This window comes from Aspergillus ochraceoroseus (assembly GCF_002846915.1).
Source record: "Aspergillus ochraceoroseus IBT 24754 chromosome Unknown P175scaffold_4, whole genome shotgun sequence".
Taxonomy (NCBI): domain Eukaryota; kingdom Fungi; phylum Ascomycota; class Eurotiomycetes; order Eurotiales; family Aspergillaceae; genus Aspergillus; species Aspergillus ochraceoroseus.
The window spans coordinates 258,219-281,913 of NW_024468479.1; the positions used below are offsets into that span (position 1 = coordinate 258,219).

General features: G+C 31.2%; 5 protein-coding genes across 5 annotated transcripts; 1 reads left to right on the plus strand and 4 right to left on the minus strand.

Moving 5' to 3' along the window:
* Nucleotides 1–8,165: 8,165 nt before the first annotated feature.
* Nucleotides 8,166–8,321, minus strand: P175DRAFT_0436394 (uncharacterized protein; the record flags this gene model as incomplete). The annotated part of the gene is made up of 1 exon (XM_040893798.1): nucleotides 8,166–8,321. A coding segment is annotated over one exon (156 nt), but the record flags the coding sequence as incomplete, so codon positions are not given.
* Nucleotides 8,322–16,395: 8,074 nt separating this feature from the next.
* P175DRAFT_0501148 (uncharacterized protein) lies at nucleotides 16,396–17,057 on the minus strand. Its single transcript, XM_040897103.1, has 3 exons — nucleotides 16,986–17,057; nucleotides 16,807–16,919; nucleotides 16,396–16,733 (listed from the first exon to the last, which is right to left on the minus strand). The coding sequence occupies exon 3, from the start codon at nucleotides 16,629–16,631 to the stop codon at nucleotides 16,437–16,439; it is 195 nt and encodes a 64-aa protein (XP_040751925.1). The 5' UTR covers nucleotides 16,632–16,733; nucleotides 16,807–16,919; nucleotides 16,986–17,057; the 3' UTR covers nucleotides 16,396–16,436.
* A 586-nt stretch (nucleotides 17,058–17,643) lies between these two features.
* Nucleotides 17,644–18,940, minus strand: P175DRAFT_0438077 (HNH endonuclease signature motif containing protein; the record flags this gene model as incomplete). Its single annotated transcript, XM_040893892.1, has 3 exons — nucleotides 17,644–18,123; nucleotides 18,167–18,492; nucleotides 18,541–18,940. The coding sequence occupies 3 exons, from the start codon at nucleotides 18,938–18,940 to the stop codon at nucleotides 17,644–17,646; spliced, it is 1,206 nt and encodes a 401-aa protein (XP_040751926.1).
* A 1,451-nt stretch (nucleotides 18,941–20,391) lies between these two features.
* Nucleotides 20,392–21,934, minus strand: P175DRAFT_0509113 (uncharacterized protein; the record flags this gene model as incomplete). Its single annotated transcript, XM_040898404.1, has 6 exons — nucleotides 20,392–20,542; nucleotides 20,608–20,770; nucleotides 20,809–20,815; nucleotides 20,895–21,257; nucleotides 21,295–21,766; nucleotides 21,819–21,934. The coding sequence occupies 6 exons, from the start codon at nucleotides 21,932–21,934 to the stop codon at nucleotides 20,392–20,394; spliced, it is 1,272 nt and encodes a 423-aa protein (XP_040751927.1).
* A 72-nt stretch (nucleotides 21,935–22,006) lies between these two features.
* Nucleotides 22,007–23,064, plus strand: P175DRAFT_0531874 (uncharacterized protein; the record flags this gene model as incomplete). Its single annotated transcript, XM_040899913.1, has 6 exons — nucleotides 22,007–22,157; nucleotides 22,218–22,280; nucleotides 22,573–22,626; nucleotides 22,681–22,718; nucleotides 22,778–22,873; nucleotides 22,963–23,064. 6 exons carry the CDS (start codon nucleotides 22,007–22,009, stop codon nucleotides 23,062–23,064), a joined length of 504 nt encoding a protein of 167 aa, XP_040751928.1.
* Between the last annotated feature and the right edge of the window lie 631 nt (nucleotides 23,065–23,695).

Genomic DNA, 23,695 nt, shown 5'->3' on the forward strand with positions numbered 1-23,695 from the left:
TTACTTAATTAAATACTATATAGATTAATAGGTACTATTATTTATAAAGAATATCTATATATAGAGGCCTAATAAGAAGCTAGATACTAAATATAAAGAGCTATTTAAAATAATTAAAGTAATAAATTAATAAATATACTACTTATAATTACTTAAGTTATATAAGAAAATCTACCTAGTTTTTTATATATTACTTCTTAAGGAATAAAATATAAGAGATAGTAACTTACTAGTATTATCCTAGCTAATTATTATTAATAATAAGGAAGAATAAGAGGTAGAATAGATTATTATATAATAAAAGCTATATAGTAAAGACTAATATCTAATTAAATAGAAAGGATAGCTAATATATAAGAATACTTAATAATTAGTAAAAAATTTAGAAAATATATAAGATATCTTAAATAAGTTTTACTATATAAATAAAATATAGGTAAAGTATTAATAAAATATTATAAAATAATAAAATATAAAAATAATAAATTAATAAAGTTAAAAAATTAAAAAAATTATAAAAATATATTAATAATACTATTCTTTTTTTTTTCTTACTAAATTTTAAGATTTAATAGAAATATATTATAGATATTAAAAAATTTTAAGAAAATAACTTAATTTTATTATATAAAAATAAAAATAATAAAGTACTTATATTATAATATTAATAAATTTCTAATTATTATAATTATCTTAAACTTTTTTATTATTATTTTTTAATTTTATTATACTATTCTTAATATACTATATATTAAATAGATAAAATATATTATAATTAATAAATTAAAATAATCTCTCTATCTAGTCCTTAATTTTAAGATAATAAATAAAAATCTGTCATGGGGAGCAGGCAGGCAGTAGGTGTAGCTAACAGCAGGGTGTATATTCAGGCTATCTGCGTACAGGTATAACAGGTAGGGATTAGATTAGGACAAGGACATAGCTTAAAGAGCTATAACAGGATTAGAGGTAATATAGCTTAAATATAGGAGTAGAGATAGATAATTAGGGTAGAATCTAACTAGATAGGTATATAACTATACTATAATAATATTCCCTTTCTTAGGCTAAGCTCTAATAAAGTATTCCTAGGATCTAGGCTTTCTAGAATAATAGTAATAATAAATAATAATATATTTAGTAGTATTCTCTAGGTAGCTAGTAGGAACTTTAATAATAGTAGGATATCTAACCTACTTAATAATATACTTTAAATATAGGTAGCTACCTTAGCTATAATAGTTCTAATAGAAATTAATTACTTCTTTAATCTCTTATTCCTTAATATTATTAATTTTAATATACAGGGATTTAATTTTCTCTTATTTAGATAATAAATTTTTAATAATTAGGTATAATAATTTAATATAAAATACTAGATATATTTTTATATTCTTAGGCAGGTCTAATTTATAAGTATAAGGACTAATAACTCTTTTAATAGGGAAAGGGCCTAGATTTTTCTAGTCTAATTTTTTTTAAGAGTATAGGGTTATAATATTCTTAATATTTAATTAGATTAATTAGTCCTTAATATAGTATCTAATAAAGTAATATTTCTAGTTAGTATAGTATTTATAGCAGGCTTAAGTAATAATTATAGTAATATAGTAATATTTCTATATTTATTTTATAGTTAGGGTAAATTAGTAAGTATTATAAGTTTATAGGTAGTAATTAGGTAGGATAGGCTTAAATTCTATATAGGGGTTAAAACTATATAAAATAAAGAATAAAAAATATCTAGTAGTTTTAAAATTAATATTATTAATAATAAATTTTACTATAAATAGCTATTTAGCCTAATTATCTTATAAATAATTAATATAGATTTATAAATATTATTCTAAAATAGTATTTATATATTTAGTTTATCTATTAATCTTAAAGTAATAAGTAATAAATAAAAGTAATCTTATCTTTAAAATATAGTTTAAATATATCTAAAATATTAATATAAACTAGAATCCTTAATTAAATATAATAAACTTAGAAAATCTATAAAATCTCTAAATATAGTCTTAAAATAGGCAGGTAGCTCCCTTAATATTATAAGTATTATTACAGGGAATATAGTATTAAAACTTTATTAACTAGTTAATTACTATTATAATAATATTAAAGTCTAAATTTTAGGATAGATATATAATAAAATTAATAAATATATTTTTTTAGGAACTCTTAAATATAAGTAAGGAATAAAATACTTTTTAATATTTATCTTAATAAAGTATAAATTATTTATAAATATAATAATTATAAACTTATTACTTTATAAATTATAATATTTTAGATTAATAATATAATTATAATAATAATTTATAAATCTTTAATTTATCTTAATAGCTAGTAACTATATTCTTATAATATTTATATATTAGTTTTATCTTTAATTTTTCTATATTAGGGATATATAATTAATTATAATAAAATAAAAGTCTAGAATAGTAAATATATTTAGATAATATAATTAATAAATAATAATTATAGCCCTTTTCTAAGCTTTCTAGAATATTATTAGAGGCTAGATCTTATTTATAATCTTTATTTAGGCACTCTCTTAACTATTTAGGGAGTTAGATAGTCTCTTTTTCTTTAGGCTTAGATAGCTAGAAGTATACTAACTTCCTTCTAGTAATAGCTTAGAGCTAGATTAACTATAGTATTTACTAGCTCTATAACTTCTCTAAGTATTTAGGTAGGAAGCTTACTAAATTTTCTTTTTTTAATATTATTTAACTCTAATATAATAAGTATTTATTCCCCTTTTTAGGGAAATCTTATAATCTCTTAATTAAATTATCTAGTTTTATTTTATACTTGCCTAAGTAATAATTAATTATAAAATTAAAGTAAGATAGGAATTTAGATTATTAGGCTTATTATTAATTTAATATCTTAATTATTATAAAATACTCTAGATTTCTATAATTAGTTATAATCTTAATTAGATACTAGTATTTTTCTAGTTCTAGGATCTATTTTTCTAGATAATAAATAATTATTAGTAATTTTTTATTATATATTTTATAATTATACTTAATTAGAGTTATTTTCTTTAAGTAAAATTCTACTAGATATAGAATTCTATTATTATTATATTATAATAATACTTTAATAGATATAAAGTCTAAAGTATTAGTTTCTAAAATAACTAGTTAGTCCTAATTAAAGGACCTTAGTATTAGTTCCTTAATAAATTCTATTTTTAATATTTTAAAAGTAGTCTAGTAAGTTAAAGTCTATAAAAATAGGATTTCTTTTTTCTCTAAGATAGTAATAGACATAAAAATCTATAAGAATCCTTTAATAAAGTATTAGTAGAATCTAGTAAATTTTATAAAACTTTTAATATTAGTAATTATTTTAAGTAATTTCTAATTTACTATAATCTTAATTTTCTTAAAATCTATATAAGTACCTTCTCTTCTAATAATAATATCTAGAAACTTAATTTCTAGCTAGTAAAATTTATACTTAAATATCTTTATATATAAATTATTATTTCTTAGAATTTATAATATTTACTTTAGGTATTTAATATATTTTTTTCTTATATAACTATAAATCAAGATATTATCTAGAAATATATTATAAAATATATCTATATATTATTATAGGATATTATTTATAAAATATTAGAAAATAGCTAGGGTGCTAGTTAGACTAAATAGTATAATTAGGGACTTATATAGCCTAAAATAGATTTAAAAAGTAGTTAGGTACTCTAACCCTTTCTTAATATAAATATTATTAAAGGTAGCTACTAGATTAATTTTAGAGAAGTATTATATTCCTTATAGATTATTTAGAATTTCTTTAATTAGGGGTAATAAATAGTAGTCCTTAACTAATATAGTATTTAGTCTTTAATAATCTATATATAGGTAGAGACTATCTCTAGGTTTATTAATAAATAGAATAGAAGAGATAGCTAGGGATAAGCTAGAATATATAAAACCTTTTTTTAGATTCTCTTTTAATTATTCCTTTAGAATAATTAATTATACTTATAATATTAAATATAATTTATTAAATAAGGACTATTTTTCTTCTTAAATCTTAATATTATAATTATATAATTAATATAGTAGTAGCTTTTTTACTTCTTAAGGATTAAATATATTTTAAAAATCTTATAATTCTAGAAAAAATATAGATAGTAATTTAAGATTAGTATTTCTATATTTTAATTCTTTATTAACTTTATCTAATAAGGTCTAGTATAGTTTCTATACTAGATAGCAGGTATATATAGCTAGTATTTTTAAGGATATTTAGTATATTTTTATAAATATAAGAGATTTTAACTCTAGTAGTTTTTCTTATTAATTTAGTTACTTAGGTTAATCCTTCTAGGAGATATTTATTAGGGCCCTTACTCTTATAGGCTTAAGAGGTATATTATAGTATTTATAGTAATATTAGTTATTAAATATAATTATTTAGTTAGAGAAATATATTTTTAGGTTATATATAGTAAGCTAGGCTAGTCCTAGGATAATTAGGTAGTAGGAGAGATAGGTAATATAAAAGATAGATTTTTAATTATAGTAATTATTTAATAATAGGTTAGCCTTTATATAATAAGTTACTATACCTTCTTCTACCTTCTTATTATAGAAGCTAGATAGGAATATTAAATAAGAGAGTAGAATAATCTTTAATCTATATATTTCTATTTATTAATAATTTATAAAGCTAATTTCTTTAGCTCTAAAATTAGTTATAATATAAATTAGTATTTTTAGGTTTTTTTAATATAGTTATACTTACTATACTATTAGGTTGGCATGCATATAATAGGAATTAGGGGAGTTAGTTAATTTAATAATAATATAGGATAGATAGAATAATATATCTAATAATAAGGGCTTTTATATATATTCTAGTACTAGGTAGTAATTATGGCTAGGCAGACTCTATTTTTTAAGTTAGGCAGGGCATTAGGAGAGTATAGTTAGTTAGGTTTCTCTAGAGTAATAAGGTAATTATTTTAAGCTATAATATAAGAAGTAGGTAATACTATAGTAAAGATTAGGCTAGAATAGTATACTAGTATATTTATCTATTTTTAGATTTATATAAAATATTAATTAAGTAAGGAATAGTCCTTTATATAATATATTTTATTTTTATAGTAAAAGTATTCTTTATACTTATATTATCCTCCCCTAAGAGAATATAGTATATAGCAGGTATAAGATAAGTTTATAGTATCTAAATCTTTTCTAGATATAGGGGGTGTGACTAGGTAACTAGGTAAGATAGAACTAGGGAGATTCCTTGGTACTACTAGGCTAGAGTAATAGGAACTAGATATTAAGTAAGAATAGGATATTTATAGCTAGTATTAGTAATAATAATTTTCTAGTAACTAGAAATAATTAGTATATTCTTAAAAGTCTTAAAATAGAGTAGAGTTATAAAGTAATATATCTTAAAATTTAATTAAAATATTTTAGATTAGAAGAAATATTAAAAAGTTATTAAATATTTTTTTTTCTAAAATAAAATAATAAAATTCTATAAAATAAGTATTAAAGTCTAAATTTCTTTATTTCTAATTATAGAGGTAGTTCTAAATATTTTAAATTTAATTAGGGTCTCTAAATACTATTTCTAAATAATTAAGTAGGTTAGAATAGTCTAAGAACTAGGGGATATTAAGTCTTATCTTAGGTAGGATTAATTTATAAACCTTTCTAGTTAGATATCCTACTATATAGATTAGTTAAGCTTTAATAGCTAGAAAATAGTCTAGATTAGTATCTATTTTATTATAGATTTATTATATAAAGTAATAGAGATTAGAATAAATATTATTAAATTTTTATAAGTTAGGGAGTTTCTTACTAAGATAAGTATTAGAAGAAAGGCTAGTAAAAATAAGTATAGGTACTTTTATTATATTAATTATTATAGCTTTAGCAAGGGAAGTATATTTAATAAAGACAGGGATAGTAATAAAAATAAATATAGTAGAGATAATAATAACCTATAATATAGTAAATATATACTTAGATTTAATTAATTTTTATTAGATTACTTTTAATTCTTCTTTCTAGTATAGTACTACTCTCTCCTTCTTAACTAGCTCTAGGCTAGCTTTATTAGCTTAATTTTAGAGGGCATGAATCTCCTTCCTTAAGAAATTAGTATATCTATTATAGGATCTAAGGTAAATAATCTAGATAGTAAGATTATTAATAATATAGCTTATAAATTTCTTAACTAAGTCTATAATTAGGGGCAGTTTAGGTTATTTTAACATACTAGTAGTAGCTATACCTAGGGTAGGAACTATATAATATTATAGGGAGTAGGCAGGCAGTAGGTATAGCTAATAGTAGGGTATATATTCAGGCTATCTGCGTATAGGTATAATAGGTAAGGGTCAGGTCAGGATAAGGATATAGCTTGAAGAGCTATAACAGGATCAGGAGTAATATAGCTTAAATATAGGAGTAGAGGTAGACAGTTAGGGCAGAATCTAACCAGATAGGTACACAGCTATGCCGTGACAAAATCTTAATAATATAGGTTTATTAAGTATAGGCTGCTATACTTACTATCCTACTAGATATTACCTAAATTTTCCTAAGACTAATCTATATAAGCAGGATAATAGGGAAGTACTTTTTATATAAGTAGGTATATTAAGTATATTATTATTCTAGATTTAGATATATATAGAAATAAGCTTCTATAGGACTATTATTTATATATTACTAAAATTTAGTATAATATAGGTAATACAGTATCTATATAATAGTAGCCAGGCCAGTAGAGGTAACTAGAATAGTTAGAGTAGCTAGAGCTATAGCAATAGTAAGAATAATAGGAGCTAGTATAATAATAGGAGTCAGTATAATAATAGGAGCTAGCATGATAATAGTAATAGGAGTAGCTGGAGTTACTATAGTAGAAGAAGTAGAGAGAGAGGTAATAGGAGTTACTATAATATTAGGAGTAGCTATAAAAAATAAGAGAAATATTGTCAGGGGGCAGAGTCAGATTCAGATATTCATTGACTAGGAGCTAACCAGACAGAACAGCAGAACAGTAGGTATCAGGTAATAGACAGGATGTAGCTCGAAGAGCTATAACAGGATCAAGGACAATATAGCTTAAATACAGGAATAAGAGCAGACAGTCAAGGCAGAATCTAACTAGATAGGTACTACAGCTTCGCACCATAATAGTACCCCCCTCCTTAGGGTTAAACTCTATTAAGACTAGGGAGGAATTAGCCAGGATTTCTTAGAATAATAAAGGTAGTAATTATTTACTAGTTAGTAGGTATTCTCTAGATACTTAGCAGGCTCTTTAATTAGCTTATTATATCTAATTTACTTAATAATATATTATAGCTTAGGTTTACCATAGTCTTAATAAATTTATTAGGAATTAAGAACTTCTTTAACTTCCTATTCTTCTAATTCTTCTACTTTAATGGGTAGTAGTAGATCAGGATATTAATTAGATAGAGAGTTATTAATAATAGAGTAGAGTAAAGATATATTAAATATAGGATAGATTCTTATATTTTTAAGTAATTTAAATTTATAAGTATACAGGCTAATAATCTTCTTAATATAGTATAATCTAAAGTTCTTTTAGTCTAACTTCTTTTATAGGTAGAGTATTTAAATATTATAGGTATCTAGCTAGACTTCTTGCCCTATAATATAGTAATATATAGGTTATCTTTAGTAATTAGCTTATACTTTATAACAGGCTTAAGTAGACAGGATCTTAATATAAATAAACTTATAAATCTTATATATAGTATTAGCAAACTTCTTAATATCTTTCTTAGTAAGATAGATAATAAGATAGCTTAATTTAAACTCTAATATTAAGTAAAATCTATAATTAGCCATGAATAGTAATACTCCTGTAGACTTAGAGTAGATAGAATTAATAATAAACTTAATTATTAGTAGCTATTTAAATTAATTATTTTATAAGTATAATATATATACTTACAAGTATTATTCTAAGATAATATTAATATATTTAATTTAATTATTAGTCTTAAAATAATAAGTAGTAAATAATAGGTTATAGATCTTTAGATAGGATATTAGGTATTTTTAGAAAGTAATAATAAACTAGACTCTATAATCTAATATAATTATTTTAGGGATATTATAAAGCTTCTAGATATATTTAAGAAATAGATTAGCTACTCCTTTAGTATTAATTATTCTAGTATAGGGGAGGAAGTACTTTATCTTTATTAGATAATTAATTATAACTAGGATAGTATTATAACTATTACTTAATAATAAATATATAATAAAGTCTATACTTATATCTTACTAGGCATGTTTAAGAATTAGTAAAGGCCTTAGTACTCCTTACTTTACTTCTTAGGAAGAGGTAATTTAGTAGTAGAGATAATAATTCTAGACCTATTAATTAATATACTTATAGATTCTAGGCTAGAAATATTTATATAATATTAATTTATATATCTTAGTCCTTCTAGAATATCTAATAATAGGATTTTTATAATAAAGTCTTAGTATTTTAGCTTTTATCTTATTATAGTTAGGTATATAAAGTTAGTCTTAATATCTTAGGTATAGACTAACATATCTATAATTAGCTAGTATAATATTAGGGTATCTTAGTAGACTATCCTTTAAGATATTTAAAATAGACTAGAGCTTCTTATCTTATAAATAAGCTTTATTAAATAATAGTTATAGTATTAGTAGCAGGGAGATTAGTTTATTAGTAGTAGGTTATTTAGTAAAGTATACTTAGTATTAGCTATTAATATTTAGTCTTAGATTAGTAGTAATCTTAGGTAGCAGGTTTTTAGATTTTAGAATAGTCTAGCTCTAGTAAAGGAGTTATTTATCCCCCTTCTTAAGCAGGTCTTCTAACCTTCTAGTTAGTATATTAAGCTTAGCACCTAATTTCCCAGGGTAATAATATATTTAGAAGTTAAATCTTAATAGAAATTTAGACTAGCAGGCTTATTAATAATTTAATAATTTAGTTAATATAAAATATTCTAGATTCTAGTAATCTATAATAACCTTTATAAGTAATAAAGTCTCTTCTAGTTTAGGGTATTATTCTTTAAAATAATAAATAATAACTAATAATTCTTTATTATAAATCTTATAATTATATTTTATTATAAAATATTTCTTAAAAAAAAATATAATAAAGTATAATATATTTTTATTATTATATTATAATAGTATTTTAGTAAATATATAATTAAAGGTATTAATTTCTAGAATTATATTTTTTAACTAGTTAAAAAATTTTAGTATTAAGGTATTTATAAAAGTAGCTTTTAATTATTTAAATACTTCTTAGTAGATAAGTATCTAGTTAAAATTAATATCTTTCTTAGTTAGGTTAATTAATAGTCTAATAATTTTTAAAAAATTATAAATAAATTAGTAATAAAAGTTCTTAAAGTTAATAAAGGCTTAAATATTAATTAAATAGGTTAGTATTTCCTACTTAATAATTATTTTTACTTTATTAGAGTCTATTTAGAAGCTATCTCTATCTATAATTAGTTCTAGGAACTTTATCTCGCGCATAAAAAATTTATATTTACTAAATTTAGTATAAAGTCTTACTACTTATAAATATTCTAATACTTATTAAATATAATAGATATATTTAGTATAGGTTTAGCTATAAATTAGAATATTATCTAGATATATAATATAGAAAATATCTAAATAATTATATAAGGCTTTATTAATAAATCTCTAAAATAATACTAGGGCTCTAGTAAGTCTAAATAGTATTATTAAGGATTTAAACAGGCCTAATTAAGTTTAGAAGGTAGTAAGATATTCTTATCCTTTCTTAATCTATAGATTATTAAAAGTAGAAATAATATTAATTTTTAAGAAATACTTTATTTCTTTTAAATTATTTAATATCTCTTTTATTAGTAGTAATAAATAATAATCTTTTATAATAATTATATTCAGGGCTTAATAATCTATATAAAATTACAGGCCTCCTCTAGATTTCTTTATAAATAAAATAAGAGATATAGTAGGGGAGAAATTAGAATAAATAAAATCTTTCTTTAAATTCTTTTTAATCTATTTCTTTAGAACTTTTAGTTTATCTCAGGATATATTATATAGGCTTCTAAAAGATAAGGTTTTTTTAAGTAGTAGTTTAATCTTATAATTATTAGGTTAGTAAAGTAGTAAGTGCTTGGCCTTCTTTAGTAAGAATATATTATAGAACTCAATAAACTTAGGGGGTAGTTACTCTTATAGCTTAGATTTAGTAATAGTAACAGGGTTTAGAGTAGCTTTAATATTAGTAATAGTGGTAGTAAATATCTAGTATCTATAGCAGGTATATATAGTATAGGTAGTAACCAAGACTCTAGTAATATCTTAGTTCTTCAGAAGTTTAGGGCAGGAGTTAAGATATTAGAGAGAAGCTTTTAGTAATATATTATATAATATTAAAATTTTTATAAATTTTAAAGATATATTATAGTATTTCTTATAATAAGGGCTTTTAAATAAAATAGTATAATTAGTAAATTTAATCTAGAAGTTATAAGTCTTTAATTAAAGTAAGTTAAGAATAATAGGAAAGTATATAAGTTAGATTATAAGAAAAGTAATATTCTTTTTAATATAATTATAAATTTTTTAGGTTAAATAAATAAAATAAGTAATATTATTAAACTTTACTAGAGTATTATTAAATCTCCTTAGTAGGATAGGATTCTTTAATAGTAGTATCTTTAATTAGTTATCTATAGCTTAATTATAGTCTATAAAATATTTATTCTTAACTCTAGAGTTAATTATAGTAAAGATTAGTAGAATCTTATTAGGGGTCTCTAGATTAATAGGTAAGATTATTAATTTAAATTAGTAACTTTTCTTCTCTACTATTATTCTAGCTATCACAGCCTTTAATAAGTAAAGGGAGTACTAGGGGTATTCCTAATCATGACTTAGGTTAGAGATATTCTATTTTCTAATTTAGGGGACACAGGGTATTCAGCAAGCAGGATTCTAGTTAAGAAGGGGTATAGGTCTAGTTTGGCAGTAAATATAGAGGTACAGCTAGTTAGTCTTTAGTCAGGATACAGGCAGCTACCTACTAGGTAATTAGTACTACTATAGTAGTAACACAGGCATTAGGTTTAATAATTAAGGTAATAGGCAATAGATAGGTCTATCAGGTCTTTAGTAAGAGTAGTAGTAATAACAGGATTAATAGGGATTATAGGAATTTAGGTAGCAGGAATTAGCTTTAAAATAAATTAGGGAGGCTAGGAATTCTTTATAGATAGGGATAGGGTAGTACTTATATAATAATAGTAGTAATTTTTTAGATTTTATAGGTAATTAGTAAAGTTATAGTATTATAATAAGGCCTTAAAATATATTAATATCTCTTAAAATTCTTAGCTAATAGCCTATTCTAGAATTATAGATAAGATATCTTTATTTATATTCTTTTCTAATATAAGGTATTAAAATTTAGTAAAAAAAATACTAAACTTATAATAAATTTATTAAAAATAAAATAAGTTAGTATAAGTATTAATTTTTAGATTTAGGTTTCTAAAAGCTTTCTCTAAGATTTCTAAAATCTTAATATAATTACTTAGTTTATAGATTCTATCTTAAATATATAATAAGATTTAGATATATAAAGTTCCTTTAAAGTAACTAGTTATATAAGCTATTCTACTATTTAGAGTTAAAAAATAATTAAGATTTATAATTATCTTCTAGCAGATTTAAAAAGTAAAGTATCTTAAATTACTTTATTAACTATTAAACTTATTAGGGTCAGAAAGTTATTTAAAGGTTTAAGTAGTAGGAATAGATATAGTAAGAGTAGTAATAGTAGTAAGAAAGGTAGTAATATTAGTATTTCTTTTAGAAGGAGATAGTAATTAAAAAGATATACTATTCTAAGTAAGTACTTTAAATAGCTCCTATTAGATTTCTTTAACTTATATCTTCTAGTACTTAATTATACTATCTTTCTATTAAATATAATTAAGAAGATTAGTAATAATAGAGTATAAGATAGATAATTTATAGAGTTCTTCTATAGTAATAGTAGAGAACTAGTATATTTTAGTAATATACTATCTTAATTTATCAGGAGTATTATATAGGAGGGTTTCTATACTTTTAGGTAGTATAAGTAGTAAGGTAGGTATAATAGCAGCAATTAACTCCTAGTAGAGAGGAGCTATGTAATATTAGGAGGCAGAATTAGATTTAGATATTTATTAACTAGGAGCTAACTAGATAGAATAGTAGAATAGTAGGTATCAGGTAATAGACAGGACATAGCTTGAAGAGCTATAACAGGATCAAGGACAACATGGCTTAAATACAGGAATAAGGGTGGACAGTCAAGGCAGAATCTAACTAGATAGGTACTACGGCTTCGCACCGTGACAAATATAGTCCTACTAGATAATAAAATAGTAATAGCAGGAATTATAAGAAATATACTAGTAATAATAAGGATTATAAGTACTATAATTAATATAAATATAGGGAGATTTATTATAGGAGCCTATAAATAGTTAATATAATAGATTTATATTATTAGAATAAAGGTACTTATAAAGAAAAAAATAATAATAGTTAAATAAACTCTTTTTTATAGAGATATAACTAGTATAGTACCTAATAAAGAATACTTTAAGGAAGCTATAAAATTTATAATATAATTAGTTATTACTATAATATTTAAGTAATAATAACCTATCTAGTATAATATATTAATTTATTAGGAAGAACTTTTTAAAATATAGATTAAATTAAAAAAAATATATATAAAGAAATATTTTCTTATAATATTTATATTATAATAATATCTTTATTTATTATTAATATATCTAGTAAATTATTTATTCTTATTTATTATTTTATTTAAAGTAAAATATAATACTATTTATATCTTATTTAATAAAGTATAATTAATAAAGATAGTATTATATATATTATTATTATTTTTAATATTAAATAAAAAAGTAGATTATATTATATTAATTAGGACTAGCTCCTTCTTAATAAAGTGCCAAGCTAGATTAGGTATAGTATATATAGCACGTGGATACACTATTAAGAGAAGAAGAAATAATTATTATAGTAATTATATAATATATAATTACATGCTAAACTATATATTAAACTATATATCTAGTAATTAAGAGTAATTAAGAGAATAGTAATATTTAAGTTACCTATACTATACCAGTAACTTAACTAGATAATATAAATAGTAATATAATAACCCCTGAAGTACTAAGAGGCAAGCACTTTATTTTATTACTTCTAATACCTTCCTACTATTCTTGTACTCTATGTAGCTTTGCTTCCTTTACCAACACTACCCATACTCAAGCGCCTCGCCAGTAAGACGCTTACACAAGACAAGATTTAGTATGGTATACTTTTCATGGTATATTACAGTAGAATATATATCTAGTTATTACTAGTAATATCTAGAAGTTCTAGTACTACTAGTAATTACTAGTAAAATTAGAAGTTCTAGTTATTACTAGTAGGGCTAGTAGTACTAGAAGTTCTAGATATTACTAGTAATAACTAGAACTTCTAATTTTATTAGTAATTGTCACGGCGTGCACTAGGTGCACTGGTGCCAAGGCAATGATTGCTAGGTATATAAGGTGGGATTCGGGCAGATCAGACATCAGGTCTGTGTAAGAGCATGCGATTCGGGCAACATGTCTAAACCATTGGACCAAAAGGTCAGATATGCTAGCTGTCAATCAGCTTCGTCTTTGCTTGCTTTTGACGCCTATCAACTTCATAATGTGCTCTAGCCGTACCACACCTTTGTCAGGCCACATCTGGCCCAGCGATTTCCCTTATGTTTCACGTTATTTCCAAATCTCTGATTGTGCCAGAAATATCCTCATCAATGAAAGCAACTCTATCTGTAGGGAACTGCAATGCCAAAAGAAATCTCAGATGATTGCACAACTTCTATTCCTATACCAGAGGCCGTCCTCTCTTCATCTTGTGGCATCCAATCACGAGCAGCATCAAGTCTGATCCAGAGATCTCGTCGTTGGATCTCATCTAGCAGTCCATCCACCCCTCAGAATTATCAAAGAATGCTTCATTATAAGGGTTCTTTTCCAACCATTCTTCTGGGGGCGGTATGAGAATAGTCGCAGAAAGCACCCAGCCGAAAACTCTATTTAAAATAAAGATGTCTGGAAAGGGAAAGCATAACGATCGTAGACATCGATCAGAGCACCCAGAGCCGACGAGACACTGAGAGCCGACATCATAATCCTTACGCTGTCAATAGCTAGACAAGCCACACCACTCGGGGCGGAATTCGGAGCCAGCGGCCTGTCGGTAATGTTGGATGCACCAATATATTGACAAAAGCAATGAATTGATCTAGGCCTGTTCGAGGACTATTTGTTTTATCTTCGCAGGATGAGCGCCGATCAATCCCATAAGCCAATGGTAATACATGTGGAAACACTTTCCCATTCTATCAGAGTTGGCTCCGAACATTACTCATTATGAGCTGCATACTTATTGATGTTGTATAAAGGCCATGTTAAACAGGGAGCATACCTTGCAAAGTCATAGGATGTGAGGGCTGAAGGGTAAATCATGAATCTCGCTCTCGATACAAGGTCAAGGACTTTGGTATTGCAGTGCCTTCGAAGGGTTATTATCCAGCTCTCATATGACGCACGCTTGCTTCCCTTTTGAGATGGTCAAATAAAGAGGACAAGCTGCAGCTTGGCCATTATCGATTGCGTCCAGGTAATTATCAAAGGAGCGCCGTGTTATCTCTTGCATGAAATGAGTATTTGGCATAAAAACGCCCCGTTTGAAACTTGCACCATGTGAGTAGCAGAAAGCGGAGAAAACTTTACTACGGCAAGCTAATACCGCCACTCCGCAACAATCAAAATTCTCACTAAGACCTTTGACCGCTACAACAACCGCCTGCTAGATTCATATATTTGATGTTGTACGAGATATATTACTATATTATATTATATAATTAACTATGACCTAGTGAGTTCTCTAGTCATACTCCGTACTTTCAACCTACCTCCTAATCGACCTCCTAATCAACCTCTGAATCGATCTCCTAGTTGACCTTCTAATTGACCTCCGAATCGACCTCCGAATCGACCTCCTAATCAACCTCTGAATCGACCTCCTAGTCGACCTCCTAGTCGACCTTCTAGTCGACCTTCTAGTCGACCTTCTAGTTGACTTGACCTTCTAGTTGACCTTCTAATCGACCTCCTAATTGACCTCCGAATTGACCTCCTAGTCAACCTTCTAGTTGACTTGACCTTCTAGTTGACTTGACCTTCTAGTTGACCTCCGAATTGACCTCCTAGTCGACCTCCTAGTCGACCTTCTAGTTGACTTGACCTCCGAATCGACCTCCGAATCGACCTCCTAATCAACCTCTGAATCGACCTCCTAGTCGACCTCCTAGTCGACCTTCTAGTCGACCTTCTAGTCGACCTTCTAGTTGACTTGACCTTCTAGTTGACCTTCTAATCGACCTCCTAATTGACCTCCGAATTGACCTCCTAGTCAACCTTCTAGTTGATTTGACCTTCTAGTTGACTTGACCTCCTAATTGACCTCCGAATTGACCTCCTAGTCGACCTCCTAGTCGACCTTCTAGTTGACTTGACCTCCGAATCGACCTCCGAATCGACCTCCTAATCAACCTCTGAATCGACCTCCTAGTCGACCTCCTAGTCGACCTTCTAGTCGACCTTCTAGTTGACTTGACCTTCTAGTTGACCTTCTAATCGACCTCCTAATTGACCTCCGAATTGACCTCCTAGTCGACCTCCTAGTCGACCTTCTAGTTGACTTGACCTTCTAGTTGACCTTCTAATCGACCTCCTAATTGACCTCCGAATTGACCTCCTAGTCGACCTCCTAGTCAACCTTCTAGTTGACTTGACCTTCTAGTTGACTTGACCTTCTAGTTGACCTTCTAATCAACCTCCTAATCGACCTCCTAATCAACCTCCTAATTGACCTCCTAATTGACCTTTTAAGATATCCCAAGTAATTTTAATATAGATAGGGGTCGAACCCAGAGTATTTAGATTTTAAAATTAAAATTCTTACCTCTTATATAACTTACGGGTAATTAGTTTATCCATGCTAGATAAAATATATTATACTACTGATATGATGCAACCAAGGATCTCCACCGGAGCAGATTAACTATGATACAGGGTTATGTAATAACACGTGATACTCCTAAATAGAGGTAGAGTAGTAAGATTACCTTAATATAGTAATATAATATTATATAATAATATTATATAGTTCAAGACTAGTCCTAATTAGGAATTCTGCCCGCAAAAAAATCGAAAAATTTATTGTTGCGGAATGGCGGTATTAGCTTGCCGTACTTGGCAATACATACATACCATCTGGACTTATTTTTGGATAAACCAATCCATCACGTGCAACTTCGATACCGTCTTCCCATTCCCAATCGTCTTGTTCCAACCTTTTGTCGAAGAGGCCGAGATTTCCGAGCTTGCTCGATTCTAGCCTGTTCTCCGTCTCCTGGGGCAGGCATTGCTCCATGCAATGTGTTGCCCCTTACACAACACACTTTTTGCGCGAGGGTTTCGGGTCGGTGTCCTTCGCTATGTATTTGAAAGCGGTGTAGATAAAGACATCCGTGACCTAAATACACAAAATAGAACGTCCATGTTCAATCAATGTATCAGGGCTATAATAAATAGGGATGTATGCCAACCTTTTGTATCTAAAATTGCAGATACCTGTATGGGTATCTCTCGAAAGCAATACTGGCCCTGGCAAGTTCTTTGGCCGCTCTGATTCGTATTCTGATTTACCTCGTACACGGTCCTAGTCAATCTTAATATCATTGGCCATCCTACTCATGTGACGCGGAACATTGCTTTAACTGACTACCTTAATCCAGTTGATACGTCACTGCGATGCTATTATTCACGAGGGAATCGAAGATTGCAGAGTCAGTTCTAGGGTTCTTGTTGGCTCTACCTCCTCCAGATGAGTTTAAGCCACTGAGGCGCAGCCAACCATCCGCTTGATGCCCGAACTCCAGCGTTGATGTGAACTGGATTACCTGTTTCGCGAGTAGCCACACATCGTCCCTACATATATATGAAAGCCCAGAGCGTGACCATGAAGAAACACCTTGGGAGTCTCTGGTATTCTGTCACATGATAGCGATGTAACTGGCAATCCCTGTTGGCTAGTACCTAATCAGTGATGGGACGGCCTTGTTGAGACTACAAGTTAGTCAGGAAAGTAATGGTCCACTGTGAATGGAAGTACATATAAGATATAGTGGTACCCTCCATATCGCCTAAAGCGAAGGGTCAGAATGACGACTCATCATCAGCTGTATGCCTTCCGGCAAACGCACGGAGGGTTTTGATAAAGACGGGCATCTAATACTGTGAGGATCTATCAATCCAGGGATCGACGGCGCCTATCAGTTTCAACGACCAGGAAAGGGACAGCTTCCTGAGCTAAAGAGAGTAACATGAATAATTCCTGGTAAACTCCTGAAACAGTTCTGTCACTATCAACAACACGCCAATCCCTAATAAACATGCGTCCAGCCAAGTTGAGACGCAAGTCTATAATTGATATATTCACCAATGCGAGAAGACCCGTCCGAGCACACTGGCCCCACCTGCAAGTTTTCCATGTCCTGAATGACTCGATCGATATATTCACCTGCGGCACTAAGATGAAGAATGTGCCCGATAGCACGATGTATTTCCAAAAGTTGAGGAGAAGGCGGCTCGATATTTCTGTCGGGGGTGACGTAGAGCTTGCGGGTAACAGGAAGTTTGTAGGCTCGCCAGATGCGTTTGGTCTTCATATAGTCAATCCTGTATGTGTGTGCTTGATTCTGGGCTGGTTCAAATGCAACTTCAAAATTACCGAACAATCTATGAAGGTCATGAGTCAAGGTGAGCGCATTCATCGGTCGGTCAATATCAGTCCCGCTGATCAAGTGGAGAGCTGTGGGGTTGAACATTTTGAGAATCTTGTGGGCTATATGCTTTCGCTCAGTCTTACAAATGGGTCAGCAAAAGATCATATATATAGTGACGTACCAGTTTCGGCTCTCCTTCAAGGTCACTGAAAGACATGAGAGAATGAGGAATGATATGCGCCACTTCTAGATAGGTCATGTCATCGCTCTCTGGCAGTAAAGAATTCCCGTCATTATCTGTCACTTCATCTCCATAGGTATTGTACCGCGTTTCACCCTCCAGAGCGTCGAATTTTCGGGTTATAACACATCGATGTCGATCACGCTTAAGACAGAGATGCCGCAGATTAGAGACGCGTTGCGGGGTGCCAATAGCTAGTTCTGACGATTTGAGATGAGAAACAGATGCCGGCGTAGGTTGAGGAGTCTTTGCGGCCAATGCTTTAACTAGGAAAGGTAAGTATCCCACACTTCAGGTATGTATCAGTGATATACGTGGTAGGAAGAAATTCTCTATCAGATACATAGCAAACTTGACCAAACTATCATCAAGGGCATGTCGTTCTTCATCGGTCCATCCCTGAAAACTTTGCACACTTGATAAGGTCTCAGCTAGGCAAATTTCCGTGTCTTCTGTGACTCCAAGTCGGTTGTGCTCAATGAAAGTGAAAAAGAAAATAAGAAACTCGTCTTCAACAGAGATCCCCTCCATCGTAAGGCGTATAAGTGTTATCGGTTTGTACTTCTTACTAGATTTCTGCAGAGGCTCGAAATAATCGATGATCATGTTAAAAAGCTCAGTAGCTTTGTCATGCTCTTCTGGCGTCAAGTATTGCGGTTCAGGAACGATCACCCCTTCCAACGATAAACAGTGCCGGTGATGCGGAACAGCCATTGTAATCTAAGAATGTCGTGAATCCTTTGATTCTCAGGCTTGTGAGTGAAGAAGTTTGTATTTAATTCGTGTTTGATCCAAGACATCGAGGAGAGATAGCGGTTCTTATAATGACTGAAAGGTGCTTGGCTAGTTTATGTTCAGTAATGGCATTAGAGATTGGCTACTTTCGGCTTTACTATCTTCCGACCCGGAAAATCGTTACTCATCGCCACCCATAGCACACCTAGTTAACTATTAGTCGGAATGTCCAACCTAGGGAATAATTGGTGGCATGCAGGTGATAACTATGGTGTTTAGTGAGTCATACGGACGGGGGTATAATAGAAATCCAGGTAATGTTCACTGAAGTTGTTCTCAGCCAAGAATAGATAAGAGCACAGAACTGGAAAGTCTCTAAAATAGGAACTAGTTATGCAGAAAGTGTGCTGACACAGCATATCCCGTGCATAAAAACCAGTACGACCGCTACGTCATTTGCAAGTAGACCTTGTTAAAAACCAGACCCAGAACCTGCCTAAAAAAGATAATAGCAGAATATACAAGAATTATACGCCCGTTCACATATTAAATGTTAAATGAACCTTTATCCGAGTAATAATGATTTTCTCGTGCTTTGATACTTGTACTTCGGTGATCTTTAGCTTAGTTACGTATGGAGGACTGACTTGGGGGGCAGATTTACGCCAAAGGCCCACAGTCAGCTGTGATTGGCGTGCAAAATTATTTTACCCACTGGCCTAAATATCGCAAAATACATATACAGCAATTTATAGTTAAACATATTATACAGCTATCTCCATCATTTATTCTACTAAAAGCATGCTATCATTAATTTTCTCTTTGATCAGAGAAGTGTAGTTCCAATTCCAAAATTTGCGATTTTTGTTCAACAGCCGGCCCGATTGAATAATTCCTCATTGAACAGACTGAACAGTGAGTTCAACAACGAGTGAGATGATTTTCAATAGATATGTAGGCTAGTCTCTATGCTATGAAGCTTAAGCTTCGACCCTACTAGCATAATTTACTCAGTCTCGCAACATGTTGCATATATAGCATCTTGTAGTTGATATCTTGTAGTTAAGTACGCCATTTACCACAGAAGCAATCCTAACCTCCGCCTGCGTTTGTTGAACAATGCTTATCATCGGTCTTTACATTCCTTGCCCGTTGATTCTGGTGCTGGTTAACTGGCGTTTCATTAATATCAATAGCGTAGACAACCCCTTGTAGCATATTCAATTTATACAGTTACCTCCACTGATATACCTTTACACCATCAAACAAAAACTGGTAATGTGATCCTAAAGTTCTTCATACATGTAGGGGTATAGCACCAACAAGCTTCATTAAGATCTCCAAAACCACAGGAGAATGACTAAACAAATCTCCAAGAACGTAAATACCAGGCTTCCTCCAAAAACAAGGCTATGATAAGTCCAAGCATTTTAAGGATCAAGGTCAGCAACTTGGCAGACAATTGCCCAAGGAAGGACGTAAAGAAGGTTGGAAATGAGACTCTGCACAAGATACCACATTGGACGGGTGGCCAGCAGTACGGTGGCAAGCTGGGTAGAGATCGCATACAGAATGTAACACCTTGAATGCATGAGTGATGATCTGGACAATCAGTAATTCAGAAATTGTAGCCACTGGGAACTCACCAGTCTATCGTCTGCCACATATGAGCCGTAATCTCAGCAACCCTTTCAGATTGACTTAGATAGTAAGCAAATGGGTTGCACCCTACAGTAGCCAGAAGGATGCAGAGGGGTACTTCGATAGCTAAAGCTATACCAGCAGAGAGAAAGGCCGGTCGCGTGACCACTACAAAGCATTATGTAGTTTTTGTACCCGAAAGCTACTTGATGACTTGGTACCTACTTACAAGTTTTCTCCAGCGCCCACTTTATATATTATTTCCCTTGAAGATAGCCCAGAAATGCCCCACAAAAGCGAGAGACGTAGCCTCCAGTGCCTGAACAGGCACCATGATCAAACCCCATCGAATTGTAGTAAATATTCCCCATGCTGTAGCATAGTCTGCGGACATCGTCACAATTCCTGCAACCAACCAGAGGTATAGCGCATTTCGAACTGCCGACTCAACAAAAGTGATTAGACCTGGTTTGAGAAGCGTTAAGAAGGCAGAAAATCGCGGGAATTTTATAATCCAGTGCCAGCTGCGTCGTTCTTCGGATAAGTTGATTGTCTGGATGAAGTATGCTAGGCCAGTAAGAGCCGCGACCATGTCACAGCTTAGACGAATCGCAGCCTGCATGTTGATATTAGGAGACCAGCCACCCACATGAAACTTGGATATGATCAGGAGATCCAAGATTAATATTCACGACAATCTTGACTGAACTAATCACGAGAGGAACGTCGGGCTTATCCAGAGCCCTTGTGACGTTGGATACTGCAACTTCTATAGCAGAGCTGAGGGCTGAGAATGCACTAATTTGAACATAGGTAATACTTGCTTTCCGGGCCTCGTGCGGGACGAAGGTGGCCGTGAAGGCATTGGCTGCGCTGGTGAAAATTATGCTCATGATCAGACCGAGGACTGTTTGGAACGCGACCAGAGTATGTGCGAGTTCTAGACGAGACTCGTATGACCGCGTAACTTGATCGGCGATAGTCACCCAGACGGCTCGAGGAAGACCTTCATTAAGCACTTCTGCAACAGTGCCGATATAAGTATAGACATCCGTTGTAACCACCAAGGTAGAGTCAATGTTCGCAATCCAGATCTTGACTAGAGTGTTGTACAACGCAGGGAGCAGAAAAGAGCCGACATTGTACAAGAGACACCCTGCATAGCTGTAGACATATATCAGAGGTAAATCCTTGACATCGTTTGCCTTGCACCCACCTGGATCGGCGCCACCAGCTGCTCTCAACGGTCCATCGTAGAGACAGAAGGCTATCGTGTGTATCTTCATCGTCCGGATCGGTCACCGCATGCACTTCGGCGGTGTTATTTCCCATTGTCGGACCCATTGCCAGGAGTGAGATATTCTCTCAACGAAGAAAATCGGAGACTGAACAAGAACAGTGCCCATGGGGGTTATTAAGTTCTATAGGAAGAATAATGGCGGCAGAGTTGCATCGACTTTCCCCGCTCTATGCCAAGTCATTTGCGCTCCAATCAAAGCAAACTGGAAAGTGATACGAAGTCAGCGACATCAGGGCTTTACAGATGACGACGCCTGTTAGTGCTTCATCTTACCTTGCTAACTCACTGCTGGAAGAAGACTGACACATCATCTAGCTTCTATTTGCTGCAACAAAGCAGAGACATGGCCCTTATATGGCGATCATGCGAGCAGCCTATGTAACCAAGTCAATCTTCATCACGGATGGTTGTTTTAGGATATGTGAGAAAGGCTAAGTCGCTGCCTGTTTGCATCCGGTAGATGATTAGAAGTCCGACATCAAATCCTTCTGAGACCTAACTAACTGAACTGGTGTAGCCAGAAAGTATTTTGACTAAAACTGTCTCACCTGGGAATATAAATGGAAGCAAGGGGTCAGCACAATTTGTGAGTTTCGCTGTATAGAACCGAGCCTTCAGTTCATAAGTCGTCTTTTAGCTGGATCATATCATCTGGTTCTATGTTCTGTAGGCGCTTGCCATGTGCTGACAATTAGAGCCCAAGAACAGAAATCGTTCGTTGTTCGTGAGGGCCGATTAAGTGATAAAGCCGTACTGTCCTGTATTGTCCATCTCTAAGACATTCCATTATCATCTGTTATTGACAAGCCGATGTACGTAAGAGTCATAGTCGAGCCACAGTGTGGCGTAGAAGAAGCTGATACGGTACAATGTAGACCAAGGAAGCTGTGTCGTTTTCAAGGGAAGGTATGTTACCGAGCGGTGAGCTTCAGCCTTACCGCCTTGAGGAGAAGTCAGTCATCCATCAGGCGGTGAATTTATTCCAGGCGTTGTCTAGGCTCGGGCGGTGAGTTAGATTTCAGGCGGTATTTAACCTCGAGCGGTGGATTGATCAACCCAGTCTCAGGCGGTAGACCAGTCCGAGGCGGTGAAGCGGTTTGAGGCGGCGAAGCAGTCTCAGGCGGTAGACCAGTTTCAGCCGGTGGATCTAGTCCGAACATGAACTTCAGTAGCAAGCAGTAAGTAAATTCACCTCACCGTCAGATGGTTTTCTAATCGAGGGATTGAACGTCGCATCTTCATGCATATATACTTCCAAGTGAATGTGCATTTGCCTACCACGATCGCTCAAATGCAGTGTTGAATGAGAAACGGGTCTCTGCCCATGACTGGAACTCATCCGGAAGGAAGAATCGCTGCTTGTCTGATCTCGGGCTCATGATCCAGGATTGAGGCCATCCGAAACCAGACAGAGGAATAAGCGCCTCTTTATTGCCTTGAACCAAGTATCTGTCTACTGATGAGCTGCTGTATGTTTGAAGTTGGTGGAAAATGTGAAACAAGCACATATCAATTTGAGGACTTCTCCCAAGAGTTTAAACTTGAGATATCAGCCAAGAATGCTGCTCTTCGTGATATGTATTGAAGGAAAAGTTGCGACTTACTCAGACTGGTCTCAGTTTAAATGTACCTGGATTGGAGTATATCTAGTCATAGCCCTGGAGGGTAGAACAGCCGGATGATATGACAGGTATGCATAAGATATGGATAATAATCAAGGGACATTCATGCAAAGAAATTTGAGTGATAGACCATGTCTTGTCCTTGACGAAGATCAGATGTAGGCAATTGAC